The 20,917-nt window shown below is 38.0% G+C and overlaps 1 protein-coding gene across 1 annotated transcript in view; it reads right to left on the bottom strand.

Moving 5' to 3' along the window:
- Mrc1 (mannose receptor C-type 1) overlaps positions 1–20,917 on the bottom strand; it is a 68,816-nt gene that overhangs the window by 2,809 nt on the left and 45,090 nt on the right. Inside the window, exons 14-27 of the mRNA XM_090318967.1 lie at positions 20,411–20,498; positions 19,643–19,787; positions 18,035–18,076; positions 16,385–16,548; positions 15,292–15,359; positions 13,794–13,894; positions 12,759–12,901; positions 12,261–12,375; positions 9,271–9,437; positions 7,270–7,372; positions 3,763–3,995; positions 2,867–3,032; positions 2,493–2,642; positions 295–408 (exon numbers count right to left, since the gene is read on the bottom strand). Of these exons, the coding sequence (XP_090175093.1) occupies positions 295–408; positions 2,493–2,642; positions 2,867–3,032; positions 3,763–3,995; positions 7,270–7,372; positions 9,271–9,437; positions 12,261–12,375; positions 12,759–12,901; positions 13,794–13,894; positions 15,292–15,359; positions 16,385–16,548; positions 18,035–18,076; positions 19,643–19,787; positions 20,411–20,498 (1,799 nt within the window). The remainder of the gene's footprint in view (positions 1–294; positions 409–2,492; positions 2,643–2,866; positions 3,033–3,762; positions 3,996–7,269; positions 7,373–9,270; positions 9,438–12,260; positions 12,376–12,758; positions 12,902–13,793; positions 13,895–15,291; positions 15,360–16,384; positions 16,549–18,034; positions 18,077–19,642; positions 19,788–20,410; positions 20,499–20,917) is intronic.

The raw sequence follows: 20,917 nt of genomic DNA, 5'->3' as shown, positions 1-20,917 counted from the left end.
ATCTTACCCTCCCCTACCTCTTTTTATTCAAACAAAAATGAAGATGGAAATGCTCTTTAAACCTTCCTCACCTTAGCTGCAGAAGACTTTGTTAACTAGCAAATTTGAGGGCATTATATTATCTCAGTCATTTCAACTTTCAATTCTTATCCCACATGAGAAGATGAAGTTTGAAGGTTCAAAGTCATCACAAACTAATCAGTGTTTAAGGCAAGGCTTGCTGGAACTGAAACCTCGCTTTATATGCATCTGTCTGAAACATTTATGATTCAATAATGTCCTCAAGAAAATTACCTTCGACGTTTCTGAACATGCCTATCCAAAAGTTTGTTTTACTTTTAAGAGGTTCCACTCGATAGGCCAGAAAGCTGGACTCGGCAGTGCTTTCAATGGAAGCCAGAGAGGCATCTGTAAAGGACATGAGAGTGAATGCAATTGAAACAAACACATACATATCTGGAAGCGTCTTTATAAGCCCTATTCAGAACAACAGTACCAGTCCAACCTCCAAGATATAGAAACAAAAGCCATATAATGAGTGATTGTTGTCCTTAATGTACTATGTTATCTCTCAGCTCTTTTACTGTCCCTTGGTTATCTCATATTGTTGCAGTATCTCTTCTGATTATCTGATTGAATATATGCGTATTTGGTTATTTGAAGTTGGATAGGGAAGGGAGGAAAACAAGATGAGGGGCTGGGGTTGGGGGGACGGAAATGGGGACCAAGACATGAGAAAGGATATCACTGTATGTGAAGTAATGCACCTTCTATCTGGCGAATATAATGTAACCCTTCTATTAATTACAATAAAAAATAGATGAAAAAAATCCAATAACTTCCTTACTTAAGGGGAAAAGCCCCAGTGGATGAACATACATCTCAGAGTTACAGCAAAACTTTCAAAGCATTGTCTATGTACAAACATGAGCAAGGCATAGAGTTGTCTTAATAAAGTTAGGGCACAGTGGTCAGTGGTGATATAGATGTGAACTGTAATTCCCAGGGCAACCACTAAGAAAATAATAATCTACAGATGCTCCTGCAATTACAATGGGGTTATGACTCAAATCAATCCAACATAAAGTTGAAGTATCAGTTATATAGAGCCTACGTAACTGGAGACCATCTGTACAGAAAAAATGAATCAGAGAATCAGATCTGCACAAACGTTATTATGTAATAAAAACAAGGCAACCATGGAGGAATGGGGAAACTAAATGATTACAGAAGAAAGTGGCAAAATAGAAGATATGGATGATTATATCCCCAGTACAAAGAATGTAAGTGCATTAAACATTTTAATAAAACAGACTACCAGAACCATCACATTAATTAATTAGAAAGATCCAAAGATATGCCATCTGAAAAAGACAGTTGAAATTCAAAGACATAAATCAGTTCAAAGTAAAAGCATGGGAAAGATGCCTCCATGCAAAAACAACTTTAAAAGTGGTGGGTAATAGACACACCATTAGATAAAATAAACATCATAAAAAGTCATTGCTAGAAAAAATAAAGATATACTCCAAAGATAAACTTGCACTAATCAGGAAAATATAGTAATTAGATTGTATGTGTCTGGCAACAGAGCACCAATATGCACAAATCAAAAACTGACAGAGTAGACTTCTTCTCACTGAGCATTTAAGGTTGAAGATAAGGGTTGAATTTTGAATGAGTTTAAGAAAATTGGCCTTTAACTCTGCCCTCAACTCTTGGACAAAGAACTATAAGGTATGGCATGATAAAAAATAGTCAAAGTAATTGAGTAAAATATTCAGTGGGATTTAATAAGTAGCTTTTAGCAGGGATGCTGTGGCATATCTATTCGAATTATGAATACAATATCCAGGAGCAAAACCTTTTCTATTAACTCTTTTTTTTTTTTTGCCAGTCCTGGGCTTGAGCTCAGGGCCTGAGCACTGTCCTTGGACTTTCTCAAGGCTAGAGCTCTACCACTTGAGCCTCAGCACCACTTCCGGCTTTTTTCTATGTATGTGGTACCGAGGAATCGAACCCGGGTCTTCATGCATGCTAGGCAAGCACTTTAACCACTAGGCCAAACTCCCGGCCCTTTTTCTATTAAATCTTATAGCAAATTCATTCCTAAATACTTGCAAAACCTAACCTCATCAGTGAAAAGAGGGGAGTTCAGGACTTTGGATTATTAGACATGATATTCTTAGGAATTCAGGGCATTAGAAAAGAAAGATTCACTCAGCAAGTGATTGTTCTTTACCTGAATTCTCTTTTGAGATTAAAAAAATAGAAAATATTATTTGAAGTACATAAAATTATTTAAAACAAGACCTGAACATGGGCCCAAGAATGTATCTCAATGATAGAGTGCTTTCCCATCATTCCTAAAGACGTGGGTTTAAACCCCAGCATCGTAAAAATCATTTTACATGGTCCTTCTATGCTATTATACAGTGTCATTCATGTTACTGAATGCATGGAGTTTTCTGGCGGGAAAATATGACACTGACCCATTCGAAGACATTCCAGAGAAGCTTGGCCCCAGTTTCTTGTAAATGAAGACTCTATGTAGTAGCAGTGGCCATGGAAGGGGATCCAAGCAGTGTGCTCAGACTCTGGACACCGACCTGGCAGCTGGGGAGGCTCAGTGGCAGGGATCTCTGTGAATAAAAATCATATTGAAGACCAAGCAAAGCTTAAAGTTTTTTTTAAAAAATAAAGTACAGAACAATATTTTAGTAACTAAAGAGAATTATGTGACTGTCATCATACAAAAAAATAACAACCTTCTAAGAGAATTCATTTGGATCTGCCCTTTTTATTTGGGAGTTTATTTGGTAGAATGCACTATGAAATGGTGTCAATCAACCACACTCATTCTTACCATCAGATCTTTTGCACAGAAAGTAAAAACTTTCGTTGCAATATGATGTCTTCCAGTAACCATCAACATCCAGATACACACAGGCAGACTTCAGCTTGGGCTCATCTGCAGCCCAGTTAGTGTACCTCATTCTCCATTTGTCGGTCCACGTGTATTCATTATTGGTCTGCACAACAAAAAACAGTGGTGAGGCTGCATCGTGCTCCCTTTAGAAGCCATCAAAAGAAGCCAGTGAAGAATAAAAAGTATACTTAAGACAGTGATCTGACATATTTGGGAATAAAAAAATCAAAAGAACAATTAAAAATCCATTTTGGCTTTTTTTTCTGCTAAGAAATGATCAAATTTGGTAAAAGCATACTTTTTCCCCTCAATGTGCATTTCTTAGAAATTCTGAGGAATATAGCATTGAATATATTATTTTTTAAATGGCAGCCAGAGCCAGTGTCTCACTCACACAATCCTAGTACTCAGAGGAAGATTATTGTAGTTCAAAACCAGATAGGAAAAAAATCTCTTATCTCCAATTAACAATAACAACAACAAAAAGGCTAGAAGTGAAACTGTGGCTCAAGTAGCAAAATGCTAGCCTTGAACAAAAGAGCTCATGGCAGTGCTTAGGTCTTGTTTGAAGCTCCAGGACTGGCACAAAAAGAAAGCAAGGAAAGCAAAAAAGGAAGGAAGGAAGGAAGGAAAGAAGAAAGGAAGGAAGGAAGGAAGGAAGGAAGGAAGGAAGGAAGGAAGGAAGGAAGGAAGGAAGGAATTCTTGTTGTTATACTTCACATTATGCTGCATGGTTTCTGTAACTTAAATGGTGGACAAAAGTAAAATCTGAGTATCATGTTAGACCACAATCCCCCCATCATGCCAAGCTGTGCATGTTTCCAGAGGCTTACCAAGTTGCTGTTGAGGCCAATCCACAGAGGTACATTAAATGTGTGCATTTGCATCCATGCGAATGCATTACTGTAAGGATCCAGAATGCTAGCAATAAGAGAATTGTAATCTCTGCAGTATTTCTCTGCATCAGACCAGGGTAACTTTAATTTCATGAATGAATAGCTGCTTTTCCCATATTTGATAAACCCATTTGTTGGAACTGTTGTTGGAAGATTAGGCAAGGAAGGGTCTGAAATAAAAAGAGTATTTTTTTTTACTAGCATTATCAGTAAATAAAAATTAAGCATCATCATATAGGGCTTCTGTATCTCACCTATCACAGGAACAATCAGAATATCCTAGGTAACAGCTGGCAGACCTTAAACAAGTATTGTGTGTGTGTGTGTGTGTGTGTGTGTGTGTGTGTGTGCACATGCGCATTTGGGGTGGGGTGGGGGTCCTGGGGAGGACTTGAACTCAATGTCTGGGCACTTTCCCTGAGCTGTTTTGCTCGAGACTAGTGTTCTACAACTTGACCTATAGCTGTTTGTAGTGAATTTGACATGAGAGACTCATAGACTTTCCTGCCCAGGTTGTGTTTTGAATCACAGTTTTCAGATCTCAGCTTCCTGGGTAGCTAGGGTTATAGGTATGAACTACTGGTGCCCAGCTACCAGGTGTTATTTTGTATCAGCAGACTTGATTAAATAGTTTCCAAATTGTATGTCAAATATTAAGTTAGAGGTATAAACAACGTTCTAGACAAATGACATTTATTCACAATTTATCTACCTGAATAAAAAAATGCTACAGTTGGATCCCACAAATTGTGTAATATCCATAATGCTTCATTACTCATCTTTATTTTTCCATGTAGTTAAATATCAAGGTCAAGAATAATTTCATCCCCTCTTCTCTCCATTTGTTCCATTCCATCCGAGAGTTGATGGCTATTTGTATTTATTAAACTCCACCTGTGAGTCATGTATTCTTTTTTTTTTTACTTTGGTATGTTCTGCAATGAACATACACACACCCTGATTAATTTAGCCTTGCTTTAAGGATCAAGTTTGATGCTTATGATGATTTCCCATATCCTTCATTACCATCATATTGCATCAACTTTGAACCAGAGGCTGGAGCTCCTTGATGATAATCATTTTAGCTCTTGATTTGTGTTCCTTGGTCTCCTAGCATAGACTTCTAATCACCGCTCTGTGTCCAGGCTTGTACTCAAGGCCACTTAAAACACAGACATAGAGCTAGTTTCCATATAGTTTAGCTGAAGCACTAGGGAAGAGGTTAGCACACAACCACCAGAGGATTGAATCACGCCTTTCATCTGTTTTTCTATATGAACCACAGATGACTTTCAAATCAAAACACTAGCATTTGGCATTGTGAACATCATATGAAATTTCATTTTGAACTAGTAGCTGACATTGTGAACATTATACAGAATTCCAATTTATGCCACGAAAAAAAACGCTTCACTGGAACACAGCATATTTAAGATCTGTCAGGCATAACGAGGTGAACAGTCCAAACCAACATGGAACAGCCAGCAAAATATCAGTTTGGCTTCTTACAGAAAAAGTTGCCACTGGCCTTGGGTTCACAATATTCATTCCGATCAGCTCCCGTCTTGGACAATTCTCTCAACTGTTCCACTTGGTACCAACTCAAGCCACCATTGGCCTTGTTCTGTTACAACAGAAGTGCCAAATTTCTATTGCTCCTGGTGAGGGTTAACTTTATTTCAGAGAGCAAGCGAGTAATCCCTGATTGTATTGCCCTCTGGTGTTGATAGATTGTCATTACATAAGAGACCCTGGTCCTGATCCTTAAAGTCTCCTGCCTGTAGAGAATTGCCTTAAAACTGCCTGGCTGGAGATCTGGGTAGATTTTTAAAGCCACTATTAAAAAAAAAAAATGGTAAATGAGGCTTGAAGTAAAGCTAAAAAGAAGGAAAAAAAGTAACTGCTTTACAGAAGTTTTACACAGCTAAAAAATGAAGTCTTCTAATTTGTTTATTCCCGAAAAACATTCATAGAAAAGAGTGAAGAAAGGAAAAAAAGCTAAAATATTTTGTTTCCCAGGTAACATTTTAAAAATCATAAGTAATATTTTCTCTTACCAGTTTCTAACCATGTCATCTATGGTTAGATCATAGGTAACACTTTTGGTCTTTATAAATTTCTGTATTTTTCTAAAGTTTCAGCAAAGAAGATGTCTTATATATTGTTTATTTCTATATTTTTGTGGCACTGGAGGGGACTGAACTTAGCGCCTTTCATTCTATGATTTGAGCCACATCCCTTAATGTTCTTCTATATTCTTTTTTACTTGAATTTTTTGTTAATGAATTTATTAACATTGATTTTTACATTGTATTTCAAATGTCATCAACCTGCAAAAGTAAAGTAGCCTTTGTGTAGCCAACAATATATTCTTTTTTTTTTTTTGCCAGTCTTGCGCTTGAGCTCAGGGCCTGAGCACTGTCCTTGGACTTTCTCAAGGCTAGAGCTCTACCACTTGAGCCTCAGCACCACTTCCAGCTTTTTTCTATATATGTGGTACTGAGGAATCGAACCCGGGTCTTCGTGCATGCTAGGCAAGCACTTTAACCACTAGGCCAAACTCCCGGCCCCACAATATATTCTTTTTAAGTGGTGTTATTTTTAATTTTATATATACTAATATATCTTTGTAGTCATTTGAAATATATGGAACCAAACAAAAGCATGAACATTACTCTTCGTTCTACTATTCCAATAGAACTGCTTATTGCTGTGTGATGTAGCTCCATTAACTTAGGAATGAGATCCCACCCCCATCAACTTAGGAATGAGATCCCACCCCCATCCTTTGTCTCAAGAACAGATGTGCAGGTGGAAGCCTGGTTGGTACTCCTGGCTGTCAATCTAACAGTCAAGAGAGTGGGCCCTAATGTGGTCCTTTCTAGTACCTGCGGGGTGGGGGGGGGGGAAGGAAGCCGGGGAACCAGACTACCCTTCCCTCACTTGAATCACCAAATCATCACCCTGATAATAAAACTTAAAAAAAAATAGTGGTGTGGCATGTACCTAGAATCAACACACATTTTCTTGAATACATCAAATACTTGCAGATATTAACTGGAAATACAATACTGTATTCCCAAATGTTTTCATTCTGGAGATAGTTTGACTCTGCAGAACCCATGGATGTGGGGTAGGGGTGAGCAGCTGGGTGTATAACAAGGAAAGGGGTCTGGCCTGAACTGGCTTTCAGAGGACTAGGAGGTTAGGATTTCTGTGGTTGAGTTCACACATCTGAAATGTCAAAGGGATTTTCAGTAATATCTGTGAGTTGCCCAGATTTCTCTGACTCCCTAGAAAGTGCTTAAAAAAGAAAACTCTATGAGATCCAGAAGATCAAGAATTGTAACTCCAACCCAGCCTCTGGACATAAACACATTAGCCCTCTCTACCCTCAAACATCACCTCTGATTCAACAGGGAAGTGAGGTTTGGTAGAACTTACCAGAGTCTGTCTGGCAAATGTAGCCTTGCTTACTGTCACAGGTGTCATCCATCCATGATCCAGCATCCCTTGATTTCCCTCCAATAATGACTACACAGTCAGCCTGTACATATGTACATGAAGGAAAAGAAAGTAAGTAGGAATTTTCAAGTATTTAGATCAATTTTTGCAATTTTTTGCCAGTCCTGGAGCTTGAATGCAGGGCCTGAGCACTGTCCTTGAGATTTTTCAAGGCTATTGGTCTGCCACTTGAGCCCCAGAACCATTTCTGGCTTTTTTCTATGTATGTGGTACCAAGGAATCAAACCTGCACCTTCTTGCATGCTAGGCAAGCACTCTACCACTAGGTCAAACTCCCAGCCCTAGATCAATTTTCGTTTTGTTTCTCTGTGTGCTAATGAGAGAGCTTGAACTTGGAGTCTGGGTGCTGTCTCTGAACTTTTGTGTTCAAGGCTGGCATTCTACCACACACAAACCAGTTCTAGCCTTCTGGAGGTTAACTAGAGATAAGAGCGCTTATGAATCTCTTTACCTGGGCTGGCTTTGAACTATAATGCTCAGATCTCAGCCTCCTGATACTCTCTCTTTCTCTCTCTCTCTCTCTCTCTCTCTCTCTCTCTCTCTCTCTCTCTCTCTCTCTCTCTCTCTCTCTGTCACACACATACATACACACACACACATACACACACACACACATACACACACACACACACACAGAGTTTCAGAGTCACTATCTCATACACCTAGAAAGCATCACATCTTGGTAGTTTTTCACAGGACTATGTTAGAGATAAGAACTACTCTCTGTTTGATGGGTTTGCCTTTTTGAGTTTAAATAATAGTCTAACAGCCAAAAGTAAAGTCCAAACATCACATAAGGACTTCACCTACCAGAGATGTTATCCAGTGGTAGAGATTCAGATTATAGCATGTGTTGGGCTTTTTCATCTACCAACTGTAATCATACCTTATACTATGATATTGAACACTGTTCTAATGCTATGAGTGCGCCGATTCTTTTAAACTCTATCTCATCCACCATTCTGCCCCACATGTAGACAAGGTATGTGAGGATAAAAAGTCGCATAGCTTGCTCAAAGCCACAGTGCTTACGGATGGAATGATAGCTTTGAAAGCCTAGACATTCAAGCCTGTCTACTGCTTCTCTATTGCTTCTCACAGTGAAGGAATGGAAAGCGTCTTAAGGACAGGAGAGCTGCTTATTGAGAAGGACACCCAAAGGAAGGAAATATTGAAAAATGAGGTACTGCCATGAATATATGACATATCTAGAACCAGTCTAGACTGAGATAAAGAAGAGTTAGGCCAGCATGCCAAAGATACAGAACAGAAAGATGGGAAGAAGCTTGGTTATACCAGTGAGTCAAGTATCCCATTTCTTCAATTTTAAGGCATGAATTTTAATATATTAACATTTCTGGAATAGGAAATATATCCCATAATCAGCAATATATTAGAGTCAAATGGGAAGTTTTTACTGGTCCATACAACAGTGAAGTTTTCAGTTGATCTTAGGTGTGATAAAATATTGTCGTAAGTCCTTTATATTCTAGACTTTTCCTCTTTGACCTAATACATGCTCCTTATTGTTTAGAGTAGTTCAACTATCATTTCTTGAACTTATGGCTCAGTCGAGAAAAACTTAACTTTTCCACAGAATTAAGTTACTGCAATTGCTTAACCACATATTGATGGCTAAGTGTGGATAAGCTTGTCGGCTTCAGTTGTCTAAAAGCATGAAACTATCCAGCTACCCCAATTCTTCTGGAAGAAAGTATTATTTTTTAAATTTCACCTCGGCCCTATCTTCCTTCCCATTTCTCCTTCCTTTTAAAATGGAAATATAAAAGAAATGTGCGCCCAAGTTGTGCATTCTTTTTTTTTCTGTTTTTTTTTTTAAGCTATAAGAGAGTAATCAGTAATAAGATGAATCTATACCAGGGACAGTAGGGAGAGAAGTGGTAGGAAAGTGATCCTTACATCTTCATAAGACAGGCTGCTTCTTCTTCCACCAGGGTAACCTTTTCCCCAGTTTGTATAATGAACTCCTCGGCCATTGGTCCAAAGGAATGTATGCTCTGAATTGATGTCATTCAGTCCAGTCCAGGCATTGAAAGTAGAGTCCTTCATGTGGTAGGTAAGAAAGGCTAAAACAAAGTTTTACACAATGATTCAAAACAGAGAAGATACGTTAAACATATCCAGCTCAAAATATGGAACAGAGGATTCAAGTCTTTATCATTATGCACAAGTATTTACCATCACAACAACTCCCCTTTACATCGTGTTAGAAATTGAACTTAAAAAAAATAAGAAGTTTCTCATAATGAAAGTCTAGGTTTTTATCTAGGCTATGGCAGATGTCTGTGCAAGCGGTACCTTGCCAAGCAAAGCAGGGTAAAGAGCTAAAGGAAGACAAAGTCCATGCTATGACATATTCATTCCCTATGCGGTTGCCTGCCAGCCTGCAGAAAGAGGTATAATATAATGGTATAAGAGTAATGGTATAGGGGCCGGGAGTTTGGCCTAGTGGTTAAAGTGCTTGCCTAGCATGCATGAAGACCCGGGTTCGATTCCTCGGTACCACATACATAGAAAAAAGCCGGAAGTGGTGCTGAGGTTCAAGTGGTAGAGCTCTAGCCTTGAGAAAGTCCAAGGACAGTGCTCAGGCCCTGAGTTCAAGCCCAGGACTGGCAAAAAAAAGACTAAAAAAAAAAGAGTAATGGTATAATATAATGGTATAAGAGGTATAAGAGTAATGGTATAGCTACCAACTACTTGGGCAGAGAGTTCCTATTTTCTAAATAAACTAAAGATAAAAATACCAAAAAAAAAAGAGAGAGAGAACTTTTATTTCAACATTTTTCAAAGAAATAGCCTGGGTAGATATTTATTTTGGTTCATTTGTGTCTTAAGATTGCAGTGTTTGCCTACCCTCTACTTGAAATGAAATGGGATAAAGTTTTACCTGTCAATATTCAACCCTGAAGTTTTCCTTACTGCCAACAACCACAGTAAGAATTCAACAACGTGTGCCTGTTTTGCCAGGAATAATATTATTTTATCTCAAAATTATTTCCTTCTGCACATCACTATTACTTGAGTTCTTATTTCACTATGCCAGGAATCAGCACTTTGTGGTTAACAGAGGAAATCAATTCTTGTGTTTCTCTGCTGGGTAACAGGCCAGTGAGAGAAATATGAATATCATCTTCCTGTAATGGCTACTATTTGACCCTTTCCTTTCAGTGTTTGGCAAGTTGTTCTCTCAAGTATTTGCAATGGAAGCTCAGTTGATCTACTGTCCAAAGCATTTGGAGAGAGCCCATTGTAGCATTTGCAAAGCAAACATTTGCAAGAGAATCATGCAGGTTTCTAGTGTCATTTCTTTCTTGTACCTTTCTTAAGGTCTAACATTGGGGTGGTAAGTGATTTGGGAAGTCAAAGAAAATCAGAATGAAAGGGCACTTTAGAGAATATCCATTTTACAACATCCTCATAAATATGTACACACAGCAAGCATCTACTGAACAACTTTCATAGACAGCACAGCTGTTTCTACTGTGTCCATTTGAACCCTCTCTCTCTCTCTCCCTCCCTCCCTCCCTCCCTCCCTCCCTCCCCCCCTCTCTCTCTGTCTCTCTCTCTGTCTCTGTCTCTCTCTGTCTCTGTCTCTCTCTGTCCCTCTCTCTGTCTCTGTCTCTCTCTGTCTCTCTGTCTCTGTCTCTCTCTCTCTCTCTCTCTCTCTCTCTCTCTCTCTCTCTCTCTCTCTCTCTCTCTCTCTCTCTCTCTCTCTCGTTCTTGGAAAACCCCTCTTCCTCAAGACATAGTCAACAGACTGAGTCCTAGCTGTTGGAATGCACTCCTCATCTCAAGCCTAAATCCCTTTCCCGGATTCATTGGTCCTAGGGCTTGCATTTGAATGTCTCAGAGGGAATCCTTCAGAATCCACCTTATGGCTTTCCCAAACTGTTTGAGGGTTTTTGATCCATGACTTCATTACATGGTTCCCAAATCCTTTAAGGGTTTATTTTGAATTTCCTGCCATTGATCATCATTCTATTCTTAAAGCACAAATTACAAATTTAACCTAAAACCTGTCTCAGCAAAGGTGGTCCCCAAAGTCTACACACAGTGGTAGTTGCTTTTTTTTTTTTTTGGTCTGTTGTGAAACTTGAACTCAGGGCCTTGGTACTGTCCCTGAGCTCTTTCTGCTGGAGGCTAATGTTGTACCACTTTGAGCCACAGCTCTACTTCTGGTTTTCTGGTGATTAATTGGAGATGAGGGTCTCAAGGACTTTGCTACCTGGGCTGGATTTTTTAAACCATGATCCTCAGATCTCACACTCCTGAGTAGACTACAGGCACGAGCCACCAGCAATTCTTCATTTTATCCTTAGAGCTACTCTTCTTTGATTTTTCAGAAACAAACTTTTTGGAGACTGGATGGAATTTAAGCTGGCAGCCATGAGTTGAATTCTGAAAGCGAGTTCTTGACAAGCAATGTTCATGTCTCAAGCCTCTCCTAATACCAGTTCCCCAATAATAAAAAAGGAATAATACCTGCTGTGTGCATTTGCTACAATAATTGAAATGATTCTACTTAAGATACCTAGCAGGGCACCTACAACCAAATAAAATCCTTCTTAATAAGTATTTGATTGGGGCCGGGAGTTTGGCCTAGTGGTTAAAGTGCTTGCCTAGCATGCATGAAGAGCCAGGTTCGATTCCTCGGTACCACATACATAGAAAAAAAAGCCGGAAGTGGGGCTGAGGCTCAAGTGGTAGAGCTCTAGCCTTGAGAAGATCCAAGGACAGTGCTCAGGCCCTGAGCTCAAGCCCAGGACTGGCAAAAAAAAAAAAAAATAAGTATTTGATTTTCTTCCCTTACTCATCTTTACTCCATTACAATCAGCAATAGCTTATCATCTTAGAACAAACATGCAAATTCATTCAAAGGGTCCACATACCTTGCTCTTTTTCATTCTGTATGGACACAAGATTCCCTTTATATCCTATGCAAGCCTTCCGTGCATCTTGCCAATTTTTTTTTTCTTCTTGAACAAACCCAAAGATTTTGAAACACTGAAACAGAAGGGGGCAAAAAGATGGTTAACTGAAGATGACAGCTTTGCTCTCAGGAAAACTAAAGAATTCATAAAGTTTATAGTTCAATGACAGCTGATCACAAGTAGGGATTTTTAAAAAAAAAAAATTAAAAGTCAGCCTTATGGCTCACAAACTTTCTTTGTAAAGTCCGCTGCTCCACTTGAGATAAAAAGGTACAAATATTTGGATAGTATCTCAAGGATGCTCTTAATTTTCATTGAGCATTTTACCAGGAATTCGTTTATTCTTGCCAAAAATAAAATAAATGCTGAGAGAGATGAAATAGGCAAGAAGTCAACTTTGCATTTGTCACTTTGCATTTGTCACCATCCCAAGATTACAATCAATTCTCCTAGTACCTTGTTATTATACCAATTCCAACCTTCCTTACAGCCGCCTGGTGTGGAGGCTGAAGTGGGCATGACGGTGGCATTGATGCTGCTGTTGTGGCGCTGGCAAATGAAGGCATTGGGATAACCACAGTTAATGTCATTCCAAAAGCCTGTCAAGGAACACAACAGGACAGTTAGATTTGCATGCTCATAGGTAAACATCACACACTCTCTCTTCAAACCACCGTGAGACTTTTATAAGGATTCTCAAAAACACAATTTAGAGGACAATCAAACTCTTTTATTTTTTTTTGCCAGGCATAGGGACTGAACTCAGGGCCTGAGCACTGTCCTTGGGCTTTCTCAGGGCTAGAATTCTACCATTTGGGACACAGCACCAGCTGTGGAATCAAATCCGGGTCTTTGTGCATGCTAGGCAAGCACTCTACCACTAGGCCAAGCTCCTGGCCCTCAAACTTTATTTTTACAGAAAGAGTAGAAGAATCAACATAATATCTCATTTCCTCTTTCCCTTATACTGGTAATAGTTCAACTCTATAAATGTTCCTTATGCACTGAACGTGCACTTCGTACATACAGGTATTGTGCAATTAGCACTCACTAGAAATATTAGTCTAATGATACCTCAGCAAATGCTCATGTGTTACATGAATTTTGTTATATGTATTAGCTCATTTAATCTTCACCAAACAGATAAATTATAACATGATTTCCATATTATAGAATAATAGGGGAACTAAAGAAAGAGGAAAAGATGACACACGATTATATTCTGGGTATTTTTTTCAAGTAGGAACATGAAAAATATGATTCATAGTTTAGGAAGAAGTAAAATCACCAGTGTCATGTGTTAACTTGGTGGTGAGCCTACACAATTTTGCTTACAAGTTGATCAGTTATGCTGCTAAAATTATAATTTTCTCTTTTTTGCTTTTCTTTCTAAAGTTAATCAGTCACTACTTGTAGTTTAAGGGTCTGGGAAATGGTACTGTCCCTCCACCCACCAAAAAGTCAAATTCAAGAAGTCTGTAAATTATTTACCTGAATTTGTATACATGGTAACACAGTTTTCATCTTCATTTGCAAAGTTGGGTTCTCCTGTGGCCCAAGCCACATAATCTACTTTGCTTCCATCCATCCAACTGGAAAAGAATATGCAAGAGTTTTGTAATATCTAGTCCTAGAAATAAACACCCATTGACTTAAATGTTTAAGTCAATGTAGATGATTAGGGCACAGGATGCTAAGGAAACGGAAATGGACTTAGAGAGACTGGCAGGAAATACCAGATGCCTGGGCACTTAGAATGATCAAACACATTGCATACTCTTCAAGCCTTTGGGTAAAATTCACCAACAACTTCTTTGTTTAATAACACCATCTATGGAAATTCTGAGGCTAGAAGATCTAAGAGGAAACACAAGTCTTCTGCTTTAGACGTGGTATTAAAAATGGTGCTTCTCTGTAGGAATAGCAAACATTTCTAATGTTTAGAAATGATCAGCTTGAAGTCAAGGCTATGCTGCTCAAATAGGGCAATGAAAGTCTCATAGAAGGTGTGTGACTAAGTTATCAGAACATGGGCCAGCAGGCGTATGTATTCCTCAAATTCAGGACAACACAGTTATTAACAAATGAAGAAAGAACCTCCCCCAATATACTTATTTCTTCCTTCATGCATAGCTTTTCCTGGCTCCTATATCCACTAGAATATAGAAGTTATTCATTTGGAAGGAAGAGTACTTCAAAGCTATGTTGCTTAAAAAGAAAGAAAATGAAAAAGAAAAACAGTAGTGAGGGAGCAAAAAGCAGTCCTTTGGTTTTGAATACTAATATTTGTACAAATAGTATTATAATTTAAAAAATAAATTCAGTGCTCATATCTATCTAATACACCTTCTTAGTCAATGATACACCCTGACAAAAAGAGAAGTGACATTTTTTTTTCAACACCAAGTCCAATTTGTGGTTGAGAATTATTAGTGTCAAAGTATTTAATAAAATTATTTTCAATTCCTTTTTTAGGGATATTTTCAAATTAAGAAACACTGTAAGATTTATTTTCATTGATCAAAATGTATTGCATTTATAAACTGCTCTGTTGAATGTTAATCCTTTGTACAAGTATTTGAAGTATATTTAAAACGTGTACTTATCAACAAAAATAAAAAGTATATTAAAAAAGAATTTACTTCTCAAAAAATTTCAGCAAAGGAAAAGATTCAAATTACTCCTAAGTACTATTCTTTTTTTTTTTTTTTTTTTTTGGTACGTTGTGGGACTTGAACTCTGGGCCTGGGTGTTGTCCTGAGCTCTTCAACTCCAGGCTACTGTCCTACCCCTTAAGCCACAGTGCCACTTCCAGTTTTCTGATGGTTAATTGGTTAACTAAAATCTCATGAACTTTAGTGTGGGTCTGGCTTTGAACCACGATCCTCAGATCTCAGCCTCCTGAGTAGCTAGGATTACAGGCATGAGCTACCTCGCCTGGCTTCAGATCACTATTCTAAGAGAAATTGTTTTATCTTGATTTACTTACGTAAACTTCTTATCCAAGCTGATCAATAAACCAATAAAATATGGTGTCTGCAAACCATTCTTGTTTACCTAAAACATGAAAAGCATGCATAATTCAACTTAGGATCATTTAATAAGAAAGTTCTTAAATAAAATTTGCATGTAATTGAATAATCTATTTGGAACTGTTACAAAATAATTCATTCAGATATGTCATATATTTAAGTTTACTCCTTCACAGAAATGAAAACAGAAATGTGCACAAAAAAATTTAACCACAATTTATTTATAAAATGAATGTCTTAAGTAATTGTCTAAAGTATCACTGCCTGTAACAGTTGAATGGTAAAGACAACTTTTACGTCTTCATAATATAGATGCATTTAATACATAGTATATGATATAAATATATATATGACTTGAGAATTCCAAAGCAGGGTATAACCACAAAGCAAAGGCTGTCAGAGCATGTATTCATTCTGTTTTAATGAAATGAATTTTCTGCCTTTTTCCTTCTTACTTTCCCTGGTCTAAAAAAGGTACCCTGGTCGTTTTTAGTGAGAAAGCTATTGAGCCAAGAATTCTTAGGAAAAGTAACTTATACTTTCCATAATAGCTGATAATTTGGGTACCAGTCAAGAAAGATTTTCAACTGAATAATCAAGCTGTATTATTTATGTTAGGCAACAATATGCTTCAAGGCACATTTTTTAAATTAATAATGTTTGATATAAGGGGCCTAGGATTGATATATAGCAATTAGTTGACACATAATCTTGGAAAATGAAATTAATCTACTCAAGGGAAGTCAAGTATGGACCCTGAAGAAAGTCTAGACTAAAAAAAAATATTTCTGGATTCTGTGATTCTGTACTACAACTTCCAAGTTGCATGTTAAGATAATAAGCTTATTATAACTTCCATACTGCATACTTAAGGAATAATAAGCTTAAGCTTATTATGGACCTGCTTCAGGGATTTACACCATTACCCCTGCATTTAAAATCTTCATATTTAGCATAAAGTTTAAATTTATGTCATAGGGTATAAGTTGTAAACATCATCTTTGTTTCTAACACATCACTGCTGTATTCTTCAGTTAATAGTATGCTTACATATTTCCATAGGAACTTCTTCACGCTTTCACTTTTAATTGTAACAAGGTCACCAAAATTCCTCCTGCAAAATGCCCGTGCATTATCCATGGTCTCCCTCTCTTTGCTAAAGTAATACTGGTAATCTTTGTAAATCACCCACCCATCTTCTGTGACTGGTGGATCTGGGGAAAAAAGGTGGGGGGGAAGATGAGAAAATGTAAAGAGTTTTACTTAGATTATTAAAGAATCTGGTAAGTATGGACAGATTAGTTCTGTCAAAGATGCCTATATATCTGAAACCCCAGAAGAAACAATCTTAATGTGCAGCACAGATGGAATTGTCAAAAACCCAACCATTCACCTACCCCTAACCCTGCAAAAACAAGTCAGGTTCTCTTTCCATTTAAGTCCATGGGTCATTACTGGATAAGAGAACTCACAATGACACTTTTATCAACCATGAATCATAGTTGAAAGGTTTTATATAATGTTTTAGATCCAAGGAATAAGACTATGAAAAATCAGATTCCACCTCTGTGTGAAAAATAATTTACCCCAGACAGACTTGGGCATGACAAGGTTAGAATTGGAAAATCAAGAAAGGCATATATGCGAGAGCACTTCTAAGGCTTCTGCTAAGCTATGGAATTTGGGGTTTCTATGCTAAAGGAGTAGATCAAGGGCCCCAAAGATGCCCATCTCATAAGCCTGGAGGCTTTCAATGATAAAGATTGTGTCGCTGGAATTAAATCATGGATCTTCAGAAAGAGAGCTTAAATAGGTAGATCCTAAAGAAAATGCAAATTGCTGATGGAGGAATACAGAGACAGATCTAAGAACATACAAAGGCAAGAAGACAACTGAAACAAGATAAAGTACTGCACTGCTTGGTTTGAATCAATGAGTTCAGGGAATGCACTCTAAAACGTGGCATAAGAAATGCATCTCTACCAAACTCTGGAGGGAGAATAGTTATTGGGTTGTGTGGATTTGGTCCAGTGACACTCATTTCACATATCTGATTTCCCAAACTACAGGGAAATCCATACATGCTGTTTGACACACCAAGGGATTGGTTGTAATACCCATTGGTTGTGTGCTAAAGAAGATACTTGGGTGCTTGGCCTTGATTCATGAATCCATGGGGAGCTGAAGTGACTAGATTTTGTGTTTGTGCACAGGTGCTTTTCTTGGAGACAAAATTTGACAAGACTCTCAAATACTAAGAACTGTCTTCCATCTTCTTATGGGAACTGTTTTTTTTCTTTTTTTCATATTTTTATTGTAATTAATAGAAGGGTTTACATGCTATTTGCCAGATAAGAGGTGCGTTAATTCACATACATTGATACCCTTTCACATGTCTTGATCCCCATTTCCCTCCCCACCACCCCAACCCCTCATCTTGTTTTCCCCCCTTCCCTGGACCTCTAGGGTATAGAAACAAAAGCCATATAATGAATGATTGTTGTCCTTAATGTACTATGTTATCTCTCATCTCTTTTGCTGTCCGTTGGTTATCTCATATTGTTACAGTATCCCACTTTGTTACCTGATATATCAGATATATTTGTATTTGGTTATTTGAAATTGGCTGGGAACTGTTTTTATTGAGAAAGAAAAGGGTATCGCTCCCCATACAGAGAACATAAAATATGGAATACTTACTTTCTTGTGGGGTTGGTGTTGGCTCTGGTTTTAGTGTTTTTCCTATAAAAGAAATATTTAAAAAAAGTAGATGTAAAGTGTGCGCAAAGTTCTTATGCTAAAGATCCTTCTGTTTCTCATGTGTCAATATTGAAAAAAACATGTGTTTTCTGTTCCCTCCTACAACCCTCATGCTTCAATTTGCTTAGTTAGGGAAACGAAAAATGAAGGAAAAGAGAAATTAAGATGTTAGCAAATGATACCCACTAGTGCCACAGAAATGGAGAGAGAGTTTGTAGGTAAAAGTAATACTTTAAATCCCAAATGTAGATTTATATTGCTCAGCTTTAATTTGTGAAAGAAAATGATATTATTAACATATGTAAATAGATGAAATAAAATATGTGAATTATTGCTATATAGAGGTGCTCAATAGATACTAGTTTTCTGGTTCAGATATCTTACAATCAGCTACAAAATTTCTTACAATTTCATTGTTTGAAACTGTTTGATCTCAACTAGTTATGTATAATATATATATATTAATGTTTCGCCATGCTATTTAGAACAGATGTGTATTATAATTTAGTCAAAAAACTTGTTATAATTTTTAAAGAATACTTCTAGTTACTGGGAGCTAAAAGACCTTTAAAACACATGTGAGTATCTGACTCATCTCTTCTGTAAACTGAAAACTCTATTCTAATCAGAAGGCAGCTAAGGGAAAGAGACAGATGCAGGACAGTAGAGCGGAGTAGTTACTGTGATTCTCTAACAGCAGGGGGCAATGTGGTTTTGTTTATCTATTTAATAGGCTCAGTGCTGACCTGTATTTTCATTTTTGGGGGTAGGGTAATTCCTTTGTTTGCTTGTTTGATTCTCTTCACCTGGGATCTTAGATCCTCTGACCTTAAGACCTGACTCAGGCCTATGAAATACTTAGAGTCATCATCAATTGTAAGTTTGTGGCCTAATAGGGTCGGAGCTCTCCAAATTATGTTTATTAGTGCTGAACATTTGCTTTATCTACTTGATGACTTATACAAGTCAGAAGTTGAAAATTCCTTAGTGGGTACTGGTAGTTCATGCCTATAATCCTAGTTACTGAGGAGGCCAAAATCTAAGGATGGTGGTTCAAAGTCAGCCAAGGAAGGAAAAATCTGTGAGACAATGAACCACCAAAAAACCAGAAGTGGAGCGGTGGCTCAATTGGTAGAGCACTAGCCTTGAAGGAAGAAAAAAGCACCCTCAGGGACAGAGCACACACACACACACACACACACACACACACACACACACACACACACGTTGAAAATTTAAAAGGAAAAAGCAATCTCATTGGCCTTTCAGTACTATATACTTTGCAGGCTAGGAAGCCTGCCCCCTCCTACCAATGCAGAGTTGATCATAGGAATCATTCGGGGAACGTGATTCTGTCCCAGAATCCCTGGTGCCTGGTGCTCTTCTGTTCCTTTGGAATGTTTATTATTCTCTGCAACTCTTTTCTTATTGTGTAAAATGAGGGCCCCTGGGATTTGCCTTATTCTCTTATTTTGTTCATTTAATTGTACGAATTAGGGGGAAGATCCTGAGGTATCCGAAGGTTGGTGAGAAGAGAGGCAAGCATACCTTTTTGTATCTGGCAAATCCAGTTGTTAAGGTGTTCACAGTTAATATCATTCCAGGACATGCCTGGATCGCCCTTCAGCTCCCCACAATATTCAACATTTTGGTAATTATTAGGTTCTCCATAAGCCCAGTTTTCATATGACACCTGTAATAACATTAGAGTGATCTTTGTTTAAAGGGAGGTGAGGGATGCTGCAAAGAATCTCATGGACTTTCCAGGCAGGCTTGGTTCAAACTTTTCACGCGTGAGCCACCAGTGCCCAGCTGCTATCTTGTAGACTGAACGGGAGGATCTCTTTCCCAGCAATCTAAATATAAAAAGTCACATGTCCATGAAACCATTTCATAGGTTGAGGAAATCTGTGTTGAATTCCAAGAGCCAATTATTCATGAGCCATCCAGAATCACCAATGCAGGCAGAGGGCCATGGATGGCTCATGAGAAACACATATGTTCAGCAACAACAGGATTGTGGTTTATGTTCCAGCCAGGCAAGAGTTAGTTAGCAAGACCCTATCTCAATACAAGCCGGGCAAGGTGGTATACATCTATAATCCAAGGTACTTAGCAGAAGTAGGAGGATTGAAGTCCACAGCCTGCTTTGTGGCTGCAAAGTAAATGAAATGAAGGACTGGGGGAGTAGTTCAAGAGGTAGAGAGCTTGCTTAGCTATTACCAGGCTCTGGGGTCAACTTCAAAACCCCACCATATTAAATAAATACAAATAAAATGTGATGGCAAGAAAATGATATGAAATCAAAATACTCACAGGAGAACCATCACTCCAGGTAAAACCCTCTGAAGGACTTCCATATGTCAATCCCAACCAAAACAGCTCATGGTAATTTCCACTGGCCCTTCAAAACATAAAGAAAGCACATGCTATTGGATTTCACAAGTTGAGCAACCTATAAGAACAGACAGATTTGAAAATTACCTCCAACACATAAATTAGTACATAAAGTTATCTACTAAATTGGGAAATAGATGTGCATTTTGGCACAATCCATGAATATACTGAAAATAGGCTGCTGCCTAAAAACAAATCATTATACTGTGTTAAAAGATAGGCATTCATTCATTCATTCACCCATCCATCTACCCAACAAATAGGCATTGCATGTCACATACTTCTACAGAGCAACTGCCTGCTCAGTTTTTTTATATAAAAGCATGGGATTTTTGAGCGCAAATGAAATAGTTGCTTGAAGTATCAGCCGGTACCAACAATTTCAGAAAACTTTTCTGAGCATAATCAGTACCCAGTATATAAAAG

Source organism: Megascapheus bottae, chromosome 26 (assembly GCF_031878675.1).
Source record: "Megascapheus bottae isolate mThoBot1 chromosome 26, mThoBot2.hap1, whole genome shotgun sequence".
In the NCBI taxonomy this organism is placed as follows: domain Eukaryota; kingdom Metazoa; phylum Chordata; class Mammalia; order Rodentia; family Geomyidae; genus Megascapheus; species Megascapheus bottae.
This window is presented reverse-complemented; position numbering and strand designations above follow the sequence as displayed.